Source organism: Dermacentor albipictus, chromosome 1 (assembly GCF_038994185.2).
Source record: "Dermacentor albipictus isolate Rhodes 1998 colony chromosome 1, USDA_Dalb.pri_finalv2, whole genome shotgun sequence".
Classification (NCBI taxonomy): domain Eukaryota; kingdom Metazoa; phylum Arthropoda; class Arachnida; order Ixodida; family Ixodidae; genus Dermacentor; species Dermacentor albipictus.
Window position 1 is genome coordinate 156,863,191 of NC_091821.1, and position 15,134 is coordinate 156,878,324.

A 15,134-nucleotide genomic window follows, 5' to 3' on the forward strand; every position below is an offset into this window, starting at 1 on the left:
AGCTGCCTACACTGGCTCTGCGTCATGATGCAATGTCATGTCGTCTACTTTCAGTGTCTTGGAGCCAGCACGCAAAGCCTCTCCACACTCTCCGCTAGTCGCCTGGTGGTCGATCTCCAGTAAGGGCCATCCAAGCAGTGTGTATTGCGAGCATTCTGTTGCAGTGATGAGCATGTCCGGTATTCCAGTAAACGCAGGCGAGCTGGGCATCTTGAAGGATGGGCCTATGGCGCAAACGATAGCGTTAAGTGCGGCCTGCACTGTGCAACCACCTGGTGCTGCAGAGCTCAACCAGCCAAACGCAGATAATATTGCTGTAAGCACAAGTGTAAAACATTTTAAACATTTAAAAAGATGTATTCATGATTACACTGCTGCCAAAAATTTACACCAGCAGCAAAGTAGAATAAACTTGGTTACTGCAATGTTAGCTCTGTGTTTGTCTGGTTGAGCTCTGCGCCACCAAGTGACTGCACCCTGCAAGCTGCTACGTTTGCGTCTCTGCTCATCCGGCAAAACACCCGGTCCGTCAGCGTTTACCGGAGTACAGGCCACGCCAAAGCTCTCTATTGTGGTAGTAATCCTCCGTCGTGAAGTGATGACAGCAAATGCGTAGATCATGGCGTGGATCGGATACCGACAGTCCGATGTGCTTCAGCCACTGCGCTGGTCTGCTGTCTTGCAGAGGGACACGATGCCGCAGCTTCACATATTGCCGATCGCTAGGTTTGCAGCCCGACAACGACTGTTTATGATCATCGCGAAAAAAAAACCTCGAGACCAACACTGCGCAGTTTGCATCAGCGCAGAGCAAGGTGTAACAAGCAGACGACACGTGCCAGTGATAACAGTGACGTCCTATGGATATCATCTGGGCATCCAGTGAAAGGACATGGTTATCCTAGGGATTAATAAAGGGAAAATTAGACAACCACCCAATTGTGGCAGTTGCTATAAAGGAAACCTATACGGATTTCTTGAAAGCATCGCAGTTGAAGAAGAATTCATTTTGGTCTGGGACTCGAACCTGGGATAACCGCCTTTCTAGGGCAGCCACACTACCATCTGAGCTAACCAAGCGGCTAGCAGACGGCAGCGCGAAGTTGAACCATCAATAACTCAAAGCAAAGGTTGCTTTGTAGCAATTGCTACAATTGGGTGAATGTCTTATTTTCCCTTCATTAATTACTTCTCTCCACCTTGCCGGTTTCTGCTGAACTGTTACGTTGCATCCAAGGGATGTGTCAAAAGCTGTCTTGCAGATGTCCTTCACACGATCGCTTGGCCGCATCAATATTGCATATCCATGAGGGACATCATGGGCACATGCTGTGCACATTTGACGGGCATATACTATGTCGGAGCTTTTTGTATTGTGTTTGTGAATGTCTATTATGTTCACAGCACATGTACACTGTGTGAAAGTTGCAATGGGCAAAACGTGCATGCATCCAGGCATCAAGAACAGATACATCATGTACGCAGGTCATGCACGGGAGCAGAAGAGCAGTATACTCCTCATTCAAATCTTCCACCCCTCAGAGAACTAACTAAACTGTTCAAAGTAAATTGCATCAGAAAATTTGCAAAGTGCGTAAGATGTGCGTACACATGAGCTGCAGACATGGATGTCTTCGAACTGTAATTCAAACATGCAAGAGAACATAATTCTGTTATGAGGAAACTAAAACACATTTAAACTTCTCAGAGGACAAATATTCACGTACACCAGCAAACCACAAATATCCATTGGACATATCACAAGAGACCAAATATCCAAGACATTTAATGACCTCTAGTTCACATCTATAATATGTTCTACTAGTACATGGCAGTCGAGGGTCATCCAAAAGATGTCAAATGTCTTTGTGATTTGGACATCTCTTGCACATCCAAAGCTTCCGTACAGTGATCATACATTGTGACTAGATGAACGCACTGTGCCGTATAAATACAAGCAAATGGTCTCTAATGCCTAACAATGAGATCCTGGGAAAGGAAAAATCATGCTATTGTCTGTTCCAGCACTGTGGCCGGGCATTTACTTTGTAGGCGTTAGGGTAGCGCGCCGTATTCTCGCCGCTTACGCTGTCAGGATTATTGTCTTTTCGTCTTGGCTACGTTTGGTTAGGTTAACGTTAGGTTAAGTTAGCTTAGCAACGTATTCTCATAGTGGTTGCAGGCGCATCGAGCGTCACTGGCAGCCTATCGGCCACTTGTGTTCAACCACGGTTGCTAAGGCGGCTCCGACTCATCGATTTTCAATATGTTCAGCCCGCCTCTACTACGGTCGCTACTGCTCCCACAGAAACATCTGTGTGCTGTTATTTTCAAGGTACATCGCGAGAAAGCTACGATCCAGCACGACAGACTTAGCATGAGCACCACAGGTGCGAGACAGTCTGCTCAACACAGCAGTCGTCGAATGGGGCTTCAGTGCCCGCTGCTTCGCCACGCCGGCAGCTAGCATCCGAGCGTAAACAAACTCGACCCCACTTCGCTATGCCGGCACGCCTAAGGACAAACGCATACAACATGACCTTGCAACATGCACTAAAAGGAGCAAAAGCCCCCAGATTTTCTCTTTTCCCCTAGACACGCCGGCATTGCGGAGTGCGGTCGAGTTTGTTTACGCTCCGCCGCTCGCTGCCCGCGTGGTGAGGCAGTGGGCACGCATGCCCCATTTGGTGATCGCTGTGTCCGAAGGGGCAAGGTTCTGACTGGTGTATAAGTCGCGGGTCGCTTTTTTTCGTCGCGACGATAGATTAGATTTTTTACAAGCACTGCTCCAGGACGGCACATGTAACCGACAAACGGAGGCCTCATGAGAGCACCTGAGGTTATAATAAAGCGGGCAGCGCAGGGTCTCCAGGGCACCCAACGGGTAGTGGGGGGATCAAAGCTGGAAGCAGGGCAGCCCATGGGTTGGGGTCGCGGAGCCCGAAGCGTGCCAGGGGGTGTTCGCATCAAAGATTAGCTGTCCGCGATAGCGGACAGCTGATCTTATACAGCCCTGGCACGCGCAAGCCTCGACGAGCCCCTACCCACGCACCAGTCCGGGTTCTAGCTTTGGTGTCCTGGAGGCGCCGCCAATAATGCGAAGTAATGACAGGTTGTTAATAGTAGTAAAAAAACACGATTTAATAAATATTATTACTTCCAGCCGCCAACTTGTGACGATAAGTTCAGCACTACCTCGCCCCGCGACTTCTGCAACACCAGTCAGAACTTTGCGTCTGAATACTTCGGACAGACTTTCTAGCGCCTTCGGCGCTGGTGCTGAGTCGTCACCGGCGGCCTTTGACCCATTTGCGTTCAACCGCGGTTGCTAAAGATGTGCCTTGTAGATTTTCAATATGCGCGGCCCAGTCTCTACTACGGTCGCTACTGCTCCCACAGAAACATCTATTTATTTATTTATTACAGAACCCACAGCGCCAGTGTGGCATTACAGTGGGGGGGGGGGGGGGGGTTATATAGTATATACAACAAACAGTACAAGTCATTTCACAATAAATGCAAGATAATTTACAGTACAACATATACATCCTGAGAAACACAACTTCAGTCAATAACAGAATATATCTTAATGAAGAAAAAGAAAGGTACATCTTCAGATAGCATTGGTCATAGAGCACAACTTCATCATCAAAATAATATGTTATAACAAGGAAGAAAAGAATGCATCGTTCGACAGAATTGTTACAGAGTCCTGCGGTAACCTGTTCCAGTTCGAAATCGTCCTGGGGAAAAAAGACATTCTTAGCATTTCGGTTTTGCATTTTATTTCTCTTGCCTTATTCACATGATCTAGACGTAAAGATACATAATCAGGCCTAAGTGTGTACTTATCGCGTTCAATACCAGTTCTAGAATGAAATATGTTATGAAAGAACTTTAACCTAAGTGATTTTCTTCGTTCCTCTAATAGTTCCCAGCCAAGATTCTCTTTCGCACGTGATACGCTGAAATGCCTAGAGTAATTACCGAACACAAAACGAGTTGCTAAATTTTGCACTCGTTCTAACTTTTGTATGTCAACCTTTAGCCAAGGGTCCCATACAGTGCAAGCATAATCGAGGACAGATCTAACATTCGTATGATACAGGAATTGCTTAGTTTCCGAAGGAAAATGTTTTGCATTTCGTCGCAAGAAACCTAGTACCCTACACGCCTTGGCTGAAGCGTATTCAATATGTCGGTGCCATGACAGATTGGAGGTAAAAAAAACACCAAGATATTTGAACTCGGATACAGATGACAGCTGTTGAGTGCTTATTTTGTATTTAAATTGATGAGGAGTACGTTTTCTTGTAAAAGACAGGTGAACAGTTTTCTGCAAATTTATACGCATGTCCCAATTTTTGCTCCAATCCGTAACCTTGTTCAGGTCCTCTTGCAAGGCAAGACAATCATTTTCATTATGAATAACTCTATACAACACACAATCATCTGCGAATAAACGTATAGGAGATGAAATATCAACACATATGTCATTCATGTAGATTAAAAATAGCAGAGGGCCCAGGACGGATCCCTGTGGCACTCCTGATGTTACCTCAATGTCATCCGAGTGTTGGCTGTTTAAAACTACTTTCTGGTGCCTTGAGCTTAAATATTCCTTAATCCAAGCAATAACTGATGTGTTTAAATTATACCATGATAACTTCTCTACTAATAAATCGTGGGGAACAACATCAAAAGCTTTTTCAAAATCAAGAAAAACCGAATCAACAGAGCAGCCGTTATCTAATGCACTTGCTATATCATGTGTTAGTTCTGTTAGCTGGATAACGCAGGAAAAACCTGTACGAAATCCGTGTTGCTGAGGACTTAGCAGTGAGTATCTGTTTAAGTGGTTTATAATGCTAGTAAAAAGGATATGTTCAAACACTTTGCAAACAATACATGTCAAAGATATGGGTCGATAATTGAATACACTGTTACGGGGTCCAGACTTGTGCACAGGGATAACATTTGCAGATTTCCAATCATCAGGTAAGGCACTTTCTTGTAATGATTTCTCAAAAATAACGCGAAGATATTTTGAGACAGAGTGAGCACACGAGGATAGTAAGGCAACAGGTAAGCCATCAGGACCGCAAGCCTTACCAACGTCCAGCCGCTTTAGTACCAGTTCAATTCCCCTCTGATCAATCAAAATGTCTTCCATTGGTTCACCACCCATTTTGCCAAAATTCGTATTCATTTTGCTGCTGTTTCCACGTGCAGAGAACACCGAAGCAAAGAATGAATTGAAGCATTTTGCTTTAGCCAGATTTTCGTGAACAACGATGCCAGCATCGTCTAAGGGGGGAATTGATAAGTCGTCCTTTCTATTCATTTTGATAAGCTTCCAGAATACTTTAGGCTGGTTTTTAATTCGCGAGGGGAAAGAGCCGAAAAACTTTTCCTTGGCCTGTTTCACTGCAATTTTCATTTCTTTTGTAAGGTGATGCAATTTAACTTTTCTTGTGGCCGACTGGTTCATTTTGTAGCTAGCGTAAGCATACTGCCTTCGCTTGGCGATTTTGCGTACTTCCTTCGTATACCATGGCTTACTTTTGCCACGCCGTGACGTCATCAACCACGATGGAACGTATCGTTCCCGCAATTCAAATTTTGCTTTTAAATATGCGCCACAGTTCATGCACGTCATTAGATTCTGATAAGGTTTCAAAGACATCGTAATATGCGTCTAGTGCTCGACATATGTCAAGTGTACGGGCTTTTTTGTAAGCATATATGCGTCGCTGGCCGCAGTTAACAATTTTGGCGTATGTGAGGTGCATGTTACAAACGACAGCGTTATGATCCCCTATTCCAGGTAATTGTAGAGTGCACTACCGTGGGAAGGTTAGTGAACAGCAAATCTAATATATTATTTCCTCGAGTAGGCTCTAGCACCATTTGAGATAATGCGAAGGAGTGGCATATCCTTATCATTTCTTTACTCGACGCATTTCCCAAGTTACCTGTAATGCTTTGTCGGGACCAATCAATTTCAGGTAAGTTAAAGTCACCACCTACGAATAAGATATCGGCGTCTATTGTCTCCATGGTATCAGACAGGTCACTCAGTACTTTAAGCTGTGATGTTACTTACAGGGTACATCGCCGTAAGGCGCGAGAAAGCTATGATCCGATGCGAGACAGTCTGTCCGACACAGCGGTCGCCAAATCGGGCGTCAGTGCCTGCTACTTAACCATTTTACCGTGCCGGCAGCCAGCGTCGGAGCGTAAACAAACTCAACCCCTAGGCGGAGTCGGCAGAGTCATCATAGCGCATCGTAGAATAAAGAACCAACTGGAGTCATGGAGCAAAGGGATGCAAAAGCCTCCAGGATCTCCACGATCTCCTCTCTCGCGCCCGCTCACACCCGCGCCATGCCCGCGCCTGCACACAAACGGCTGCGATCCCGCAAATCCTCCAGTGTTGCCACGACACATTAAAAAATAGTAGTAGATTTTTTTTGCGAAAAATCAGTAGAAATCAGTAGATTTTTAGTTTCAATTTTTGCACTCAGTTTATGAGCCCACGAATTCAGCGCTTATATTAGTACTCTGTTGAAGTCATAGAGTTTCTCACTATAATACCTAGAGGGTAATCTGGCGCCACCGTCTATGGGAGTTTCTTAAGGGGGCACCGTGCCATCATGGGAATGACGGTATATGTGTCTACGAGGCTCGTGTTGGCTGGTGTTGTAAAAGGCTTCGTCTGAAACATGGATAAGGCTACATAAATAACGCGTTCTCAAAATAAAATCTTCATAAAATGTTTCCATTCTAGCATATTACATCTTTACTCACCCACGATGCATGACCAAGCGAAGAAAAGCAAGAACAGAGGACCAACTGTTTCAAAACGAGCGCGAACCTTGTCTTCTGTCCTCCAACTTTAGCGGTCCACTGATACTTTTTACGTAACATGTAGTCGTACACACAATAACAAGTTCTCATAGTTGAAAAAAAATATTTTCGCGTAATAATAAAGCTAAAACAGCTTTTCACGTGCTGTTCTAGTAGAAAATGAATCATTGTGACAGACGGAACGGTACTTGCCAGGCGCGTCTTCAAGGTGTCCTGTCTCTACGAGAACGATGCCAATCCTAATCCACAATATACCGGCATTCCCATGCATACCACAGCGCACTACGCCAGATTTCCCTCTAGGTAATGTGGTGAGAAACTCTATGGTTGAAGTATTGTAGCTTCTAGGAAATAGTACAAAAGTTGACCCCGAGATTCTTAGCGATACTTTTGAAAAACCCGGGGATCCAGAGAGCCATTGTCAAGCACGAATTGAAAAACAGTGAAGCCCTCCGATGGCCCATTCAAAGGCGTCAGATGTTAGTTAGCACCTGAAAGGTTTAGACTATAGTATCTTCCAGACAGAGGTAATTGGACATCGCTGGGAGAGGCCTCCATAGTGGCCTCCGTGCTGCAGTGCACATAAAAATAGGTTGGTCATGATGATGATGATAATGGTCGTTTCGTAGTTGTGGAGTTCGGTAGTGCACCCACTTTCACAAATTCACCGCCTCACCGTTTCCCACAGAGCACAGAAAATCTACGCCTTTTCCCCACTTTGCTCAAAGACAGAGGTAGCGCCACGTTTGAGAGTCTGGAAACGCAGGAGTGTATGTTAACCTCGGAGCCAACCATGTTTTCCTTTCTCTTGCTAGGTGGCATTACATTAATATAACCTCTATAACCATCCATCCATCCCCCGTACTGAAAAAGTTGCAGATTTCGCTTTCGTTTCAGTAGAAAAGCAAGGAAATCAGCAGATTCAAGCGCTTTATCACTGAATCAGCAGAAAATTGTAAAAATCAGTAGATCTACTGATAAATCAGCAGCCGTGGCATCACTGAAATCCTCTCGTGGCGCGGAGCTGTACGGATTTGATGAGTGGTGTACTTTAGTGGCTGTTCATGCGGCTTTTGATGAAAAAAAAAGCTATATCTTTAGCCTTTAACGCATTTATGGCAGCGAATTAATTAAGTTTAGTGCATTTCACTTGCACGCGCGTTAATAAAACTAAGCGACGTACGACGACAGACATCACCTATGCGCGTGACCATGCTTGTGACATTTCTGACCACAACCTTTACTTCCTGCGTTACGTTGGTTCAGTCCTTCAGGTTCAGTCCCATGCTAGCATAACCTCGCAGCATCTTGGCATGATTGTGAGACCAGTCCAACCAGATAATACCTATAAGCAACTCATGAAACCATGAAAATCCTTATATTGCCATAACCAAAACAAAGTGCACGCACGGCGGTTTAGCGCGTAGTGTATCGGTGCATTTTAGTAGGTCTCGTGGTGGTGCATGTGGTGGCGTGTTTTGCGTTGATGTTGACTTGCCTGCGTGTTTTCTTACGGCGCCGAAGTTCAATTCGCGCAAATCCCGCGCTCCCCTGCTGTCATGGCTTTAGTTTATCTCGCGTAATCATTACTTCTAAAGTTCCTGACCCAAGGATGCGAGTCTTGAATGTGGCCGAAAAAAATGATGCTGCCAAGAATATTGCAGAACTCTTGTCGCAAGGGCGGCATCAGCGACGCGAAGGACTGTCGAAATACAACAAGATCTACGAGTTTGATTACAGAATTTTCAACAGCACTTGTAGAATGGTCATGACGTCTGTGTCGGGACATTTGTTGAACCTGGATTTTGTGAGTAGCTACAGGAAATGGTGGGTTGCTGTCAGTCGATCGCCTGTAACGTTGCATGTGACATCGCAGCAAAGTTCCGCTGAATATGCCATTTCCATTCTCATTTGCCGATGGCAGGTCGAGTTTAATAGCGGCGACTGCTTCTTTCTTATCGCTTCCCTTGTTTTCTTCCGTCTTTCCTTGTTTGCGCTAAGCGATCATATTTGTGGTCTACTAGGCAATATGAACCGACTAGCCCAGCAACGTGTACTTCTGGATTACATTTCTTTGGCGCTCCCCTTGTCCCCTTCCGTCCTTCCTTGCTTCTAACGATGTTTCGGTTTGACGTGATGTGACATTTTCATGCTTGCGAGCTTTCCTGTGTTACCCAGAAAATTGGGAGAATCTCAGTTTTATAGTGATGAACTCATCCTGCAAATCGGTGCAATAAGTATCAACCATGCGGCGTGGGCGATGCGTTTTGTACGCCGTCTGTACTGGAGTCTTCATGATTGCAACTCAGAAACTGGCATTTCAAGCTCCCACAAATGATCTGCCCGTGTATTTTTTGTGCTGCACAACAGTGCTCTGGCCATACCTATGTACAGGAAGGCTGTACTCGGCCATATTCTGGAAGTACACAGCAGTCATGTTTATTATCGTTTTCAAAAGCATATGTTGAGAGTAAGAGAATTTAAGTCAGTAAGCATACAAAGACTGCAGATAACAGGAGAAAACAATGTTTTGTTTGTTCCACCTGTGTGCTATATAGGCATGTTTCTGATATTGAGCCTTTCTGTCCCTATTCAGCTTTTTGTTGTGTTAATGCTACAGGAATGGCGTAGTTCATGTTTTTTTTTTTTTTTAATGCGAGGGTGTATGCCTCGGGGCATACAGGGGTTATGTATTTTGTTGTACATGGTTGACATTGTTCAATGCCTTATTCTTATTTCTTTAATTTGCTATTCTTCCCCCTCCCCCCTATATGTGTGTGTGTGTTGCTGCTTCCATTATATTTGGTTGCACGTCTATCATGAACAACACAACCTTCAGCTTACTAAACATCATCACAATCCAGGCTTAGATTTGATGTTTCCTGTTAGCGTTTTATATGCATGATGACCTTGGGGAGTTTATATGCTGGTTCATAGTGTGTCGTTGACAGGCAGGGCAACTACAGCACTGTGGCAGTGTCTGTGCCTTTCTTGTTTTCATTGTGTGTGCCTATTTAACACTAACCTTGGCTTTTGAGTCACTAATCTTGAACTAAAAAGTGCAATAATCTCGTTTTAATCTGGAATAAGTCTTTGCAGTTTTTCTCTCATGTATTTGAACCACCAGGGCCGCAATTTTAGAGTGATGCCTTCTGCTGGTTTCTATTTCACTCTTATCATGCACTGTTAATGGCCAGCTGATCCCATTGATAACACAGGCTGAGTGTCGCTTTGGCCGCTGATGAAGCCCGAAAATTAATAGTATCAGAAAAGGAATCGCTGCAAGATCACATCCCTGTAGTGACTGATAACCATGAAACCATAGGTCAGCAAACTCACTCTTGAATACATTGATTCATACTTGCGCCACACTGATTTCACAGGCGTGAGATAGAGCATTAGTGAGTGACAAATGGTGAGAATCGATGTGGGTATGAACGAGAGTGAATCCCTTTTAATGTGAGTATGAGTGAAAGTAATGAGTATGAACGTGAGTGACTGCCGGTGAGTGTGAGTATGTATGTCAGTGAGTGGCAGTGAGTCGAAGAGTAAGTGCCAGTAAGTGAATGGAAGTGAATATGAATGCGAGTGAGTGTTGACAAGTGCATGAGACTCGTTTTGTTTTACTGAAAGGGAAAACAGCATTATCTAAAGCATAAGTGAAACGACATACTTTCGTAGCATATGAATTAAAATTTAAACGGAACATGGAAGGAAATTAAATGACAGCAGCAATTAACACTAAATATGAAGTGATAGAAAATAAAATTAAAGGTGATCGGCATTTGTAAAAGCTGTCATGCAGTAAGGCCTGTGATACGATTCCACACAGGAACGTTGTAGGGTGTGCAGATTTTCGAAACTTTCAAATAACGAATCGAATAGTATACTATTTGATTCAGTCTTTATCGAATAGTCGCTATTAGTAAACGTAAATATTTTTCAATTACTTTTCGAATATTTCAAAATGTCAACTGCACCCAATTAAACATAAAATTGGAGCAAACGTACAGTTAACTTTCGCTCCTGCAGACATAGTTCAGATACAAAACATGAGGACTTGTGTAGTGGAGCAGGGGGGCATTCTGTAAGTGTCCACCTAGTGGACATGTCCATTTCGTCTGCTGCTGAAGTGCCGATTGGCTGGGGGTGTCTGTCTCCTGATGCGTAATACAGCTCGACCAATCAGAGCAGAAGAAACGGATATGTCCGCTAAGTGACTTACAGGATACCTCCGCACCCCTTCGGCTACATCGCTTATGTAGCCATACTTTACAGGCTGTATATACAGCGATCATTCGCATCCTGTTAAGAGTCCTGTGCATGTGAAGAAACTACTTGTTTGCTCCTAATGCCCTATTTGCATTTTTAATAAACAATGCTTCATAATGTGCTATGTAATGACAGAAACTTACTAACTTTAAGAATACTAGGATGTGAACATCATTTTATATCAGTTCAGTTTTATTCCTTAAGGGCCCCTTTATTGGGGGGCATTACATCATATATCAGTTGTGATAATGGCTGTTCATTATTAAACAACTATTCAATATTCAATTCGATTTACTTCTGGCACTATTCAATTTCGTCTCAAAAATCACTATTCGCGCACCCCTACAACTTTGTGACAAATTGTTTTTGTTGCTATAATTCATTGACTGACTCAATACTGTGCATTTTGCATAGGTTAAGTTCTTCATTAAATGAAGGTAGACAACCGTCATCCAGTACGAAGCATGGCATGATGTGCTGCAGAAATCTGTGAGGTTGCTTGTAGTGTTGCTGTACTGTGCAATGTGAGAATCTCATCCATTTTGCTGTCAAGTGACCACAAAAATTCCTGCATTTCATTGGTTCTTTGATCATTTCAGGCATTCATGTGCTCCATCAGAGCTCTTTGATGCCCCAGTTGCAGAGATGTGCCCCGACCAAAAATATGAGCTTATTAAGCAAACACTGGAGAGAGAAGTAAGGTACTGTGACACACTTATTATTTGGACGGACTGTGACCGAGAAGGCGAGAACATTGGTTTTGAGATCATTGGCGTCTGCCGGAAAGGTTAGCACTTTCTCCTCATGCTTGCAGACACTGGTAGCACTTGAGCAATTGCACCCTTTTGCTGCACATTCAAACAAGCTCATCTTCATTTCTGCTTGCATTGCAGTGAAGCCAAATCTGAGAGTATACAGAGCTCGGTTCTCTGAAATCACACCTGCTGCAGTGACACGTGCGGTTGCCAACTTAACTGACCCTGATGCAAGGCTCAATGCAGCGGTTTGTGTGCGCAGAGAGCTTGATCTCAGGATAGGTATGGCATACTTGCAGCATTTTTTAGCTATTGCAACTCCAGTCTAATAGCCCACCGTTGTCATTGTGTCTCTTCTAATTGAAGTGGGTGCCGTTGCATGCCTTTGATGACAACTGTTTTTCACAATTCACTGGACACACCAGGTGCTGCATTCACTCGGCTGCAAACTCTTCGGCTGAAGCGAGAGTTTCCACAAGAGCTAGGCGACCGTCTTGTCAGCTATGGTAGCTGTCAGTTTCCTACACTTGGATTTGTAGTTGAGAGATATCGAGCCATCCTCAACTTTGTTCCAGAGCCTTTCTGGAAAATTGAAAGTAAGTTATTTGCCTTGTGTGCAGAGCTGTTTTCCTACTGCAAAACCTGAAAATATAATAGTAATTGCTCAGACTTTGAAATGTAGGCTACTGTTTAATGGGTCGCATTTATTTTTATTATTATTATTATTATTATTATTATTATTATTATTATTATTATCGTCGTCGTCGTCGTCGTTTCTTTTAGACACTTTGTCATTGTTTCTTTGTATCGTTTTACTTGTACCATACAACATATTGCTACTTCTGGAATTTAGTGACTCATTCAAAACACCTGCTATTGAATTTGTTTGTTTGTTTTTCCTAATATTTTAGCCTTCTGAGCAATGCCCAATTTTAATGTCAGATTTCTTGTACCTTTCTGTGTACACCCCTTCCTACAGTAGTGCCCTCGGTGTGAATGTAGGGCTGTGATTAAATCAGTAAATACATTGAAATATGATATGATGCCTGCCTGATGTATTTGTGTTTGTGCCCCCAATAACAGTTAGATATTTAATTTGATGTAAACAGTTTGTCAAACTACTTTTGTTATTGACACTGAGGACAGCCTTCCTAGCAATTCCTTTCATTGTGGTTTGAACCTCATGCCTGCTTCACTTTAAAGTTATGTTGCGGCCAGACTGTAATGACTTCAGTGAACTGAAATGGCAAGCTGGGGAGGCTTTTGGTTTAGTTGCTTTTGTCATGAATATTACATTTGTTACGTGTTTAGCATAGTAAAGCTTTCGAATGGGTTTGTGATGCTCATTAATGAAATACAAGTTAATACACTTGATGATTTGCACAATTTGTTTGTTTGCTACCACTGGTATAAGAGTCAGTCCTCTTTGCAAGGCAGAAATACAGATTATCTCTATACAGGCAAACAAGCACACTGGCAATGTGGTAGTGTCAAAGGTCCATGGTTCATAACTATGGCAGTTTAGTCATGTAATATAGGTATCCTGATTACATAATAAAAAACATTTGTTTTGTTGTAAGGTGTTTTTCAAAAATTGCTAGCTTGTGTCACAACATTTGATGCTAGAAAATTTTTGGTCACACTGTTTTTTTGTCATTTAGTGTGTCACGCGAAGGATGGTATAAAAGCAGAGTTTTTGTGGAAACGGCATCGGTTGTTTGACTACCACGTCTGTTTCCTGCTGTATGAGCGGTGCCTACATGGGAATGTAAGCTCTTTCTGCTGTCATTTGCATACAACCGTTTGAAGCAAATGCAGTGCGAGAAAAAGAAATTGCTCTTTTCTGCTTTATTTTGCAGCCGCCTCAAGCAAAAGTGATTGAAGTCAAAAGTAAACCAAAGTCAAAATGGCGACCACAACCTATGGACACTGTGGTAAGTGTTGAACCAATTTCACAATGCCTGTTTATATCTTTTCTGATGCGTTTTGTCAAACTTGTAAAAGTTTATCCAGCTGTTTTAATTGTTGCTCATTGTTTCTTACATTGTGTAAAAAGGCAAGCACCAATTTTTGTTCTCATATTTCATTGCCAGAGATTCTGCCTTTGTGGTAATGCTGAAGCATTTTTCTCCTTGAATTTAATTTTCGCCTGCTTAACATTCACAATGTCGAGTCCTTGTTTTTATGTTAGGCATAGTACTCTTGAAAAGCCTGTGTTGCTTAACAGAGGCACGAGAAAAAATTTTACCTGTCAAATGTCCACGTCTCTTACCATTTCCATTGACTGCAGCACAAAACCATACATTATTTGTGTATATGTTTTTGACAATGGCCACAGGAGCTGGAGAAACTGGCATCCAGGAAACTGCGTATGACAGCCAAGGACACTATGCAAGTGGCGGAAAAGCTCTATACTGATGGCTTCATTAGCTACCCACGAACTGAAACCACCAAGTTTCCAGCTGACCTCAACCTGAGCCCTCTCGTGGAAGCCCAAACACAGGACCCACGTTGGGGAGGTGCACTACTGCTGATGCTGTCACACCACATCAGGGCCCTTTATGTTATGCATGCAGTTGCGTTCACAAAAATGTTTATAAAAGAATTTAATGCCATGAAGGAATGCAAGATTTGTGGGAAAGAGATGGAGCTGAGGCTACTTGACAAATTTGTATCCTTGCATTGCCACAGAAAACACTAAAAAGAGATTCCTGTAACAAGAAAAACATAACATGCAGCCAACATATGAGCAAATAATGCTTTCAAGTAGTACCATGCTAACATGCCTAAAAAGTTTTTTGTTTTTTTTTTCTTTTGGGGGGGGGTTAGAGTTGAAAGTCAAGCAACATATGACTGCGAGAAAACTCCATTAATAAATTAATTCCAAGCATCAATGAGAACAAATAAAGTGAAATATTACCAACTCTCCCTGCAAACGACCCTTCTGAAATATTAGTTGCCAGATAATAAAATGTCTTATCGGAAGGCTATGCGAGAAAGTATTCCAGGGTAAATTTGCTATGTAATGCTTTTCAACCAAATGATAGTGTGCACCCCATTTGTAGTGTCTGATTTGAAGCATTTGAGCGTGAAGGAAACAGTGCTAGAAACAGGACAGGGATGATAGGAGACAGACATGGCACCCTGTTTGTCTCCTCTCTTCATTATCCTGTCTTTAGTGATGTTTCCTTCAAGTTTAGTAATGTAGCAACCTGCCCAATTCAACACTCTACTGAA

General features: G+C 43.0%; 1 protein-coding gene across 7 annotated transcripts in view; it reads left to right on the forward strand.

Moving 5' to 3' along the window:
* Positions 1-7,120: 7,120 nt before the first annotated feature.
* The window catches only part of Top3alpha (topoisomerase 3-alpha), a 55,399-nt gene continuing 47,385 nt past the window's right edge, over positions 7,121-15,134 (forward strand). For 2 of the 7 annotated variants that reach the window (XM_065449996.1, XM_065449997.1), the window contains exons 1-7: positions 8,151-8,697; positions 11,742-11,929; positions 12,036-12,179; positions 12,323-12,493; positions 13,559-13,665; positions 13,757-13,831; positions 14,236-14,416. In XM_065449996.1, coding sequence (XP_065306068.1) covers positions 8,357-8,697; positions 11,742-11,929; positions 12,036-12,179; positions 12,323-12,493; positions 13,559-13,665; positions 13,757-13,831; positions 14,236-14,416 — 1,207 coding nt within the window. In that variant the 5' untranslated portion in view covers positions 8,151-8,356. The other 5 variants (XM_065449999.1, XM_065449998.1, XM_065450001.1 and 2 more) reach the window with 5 other exon arrangements.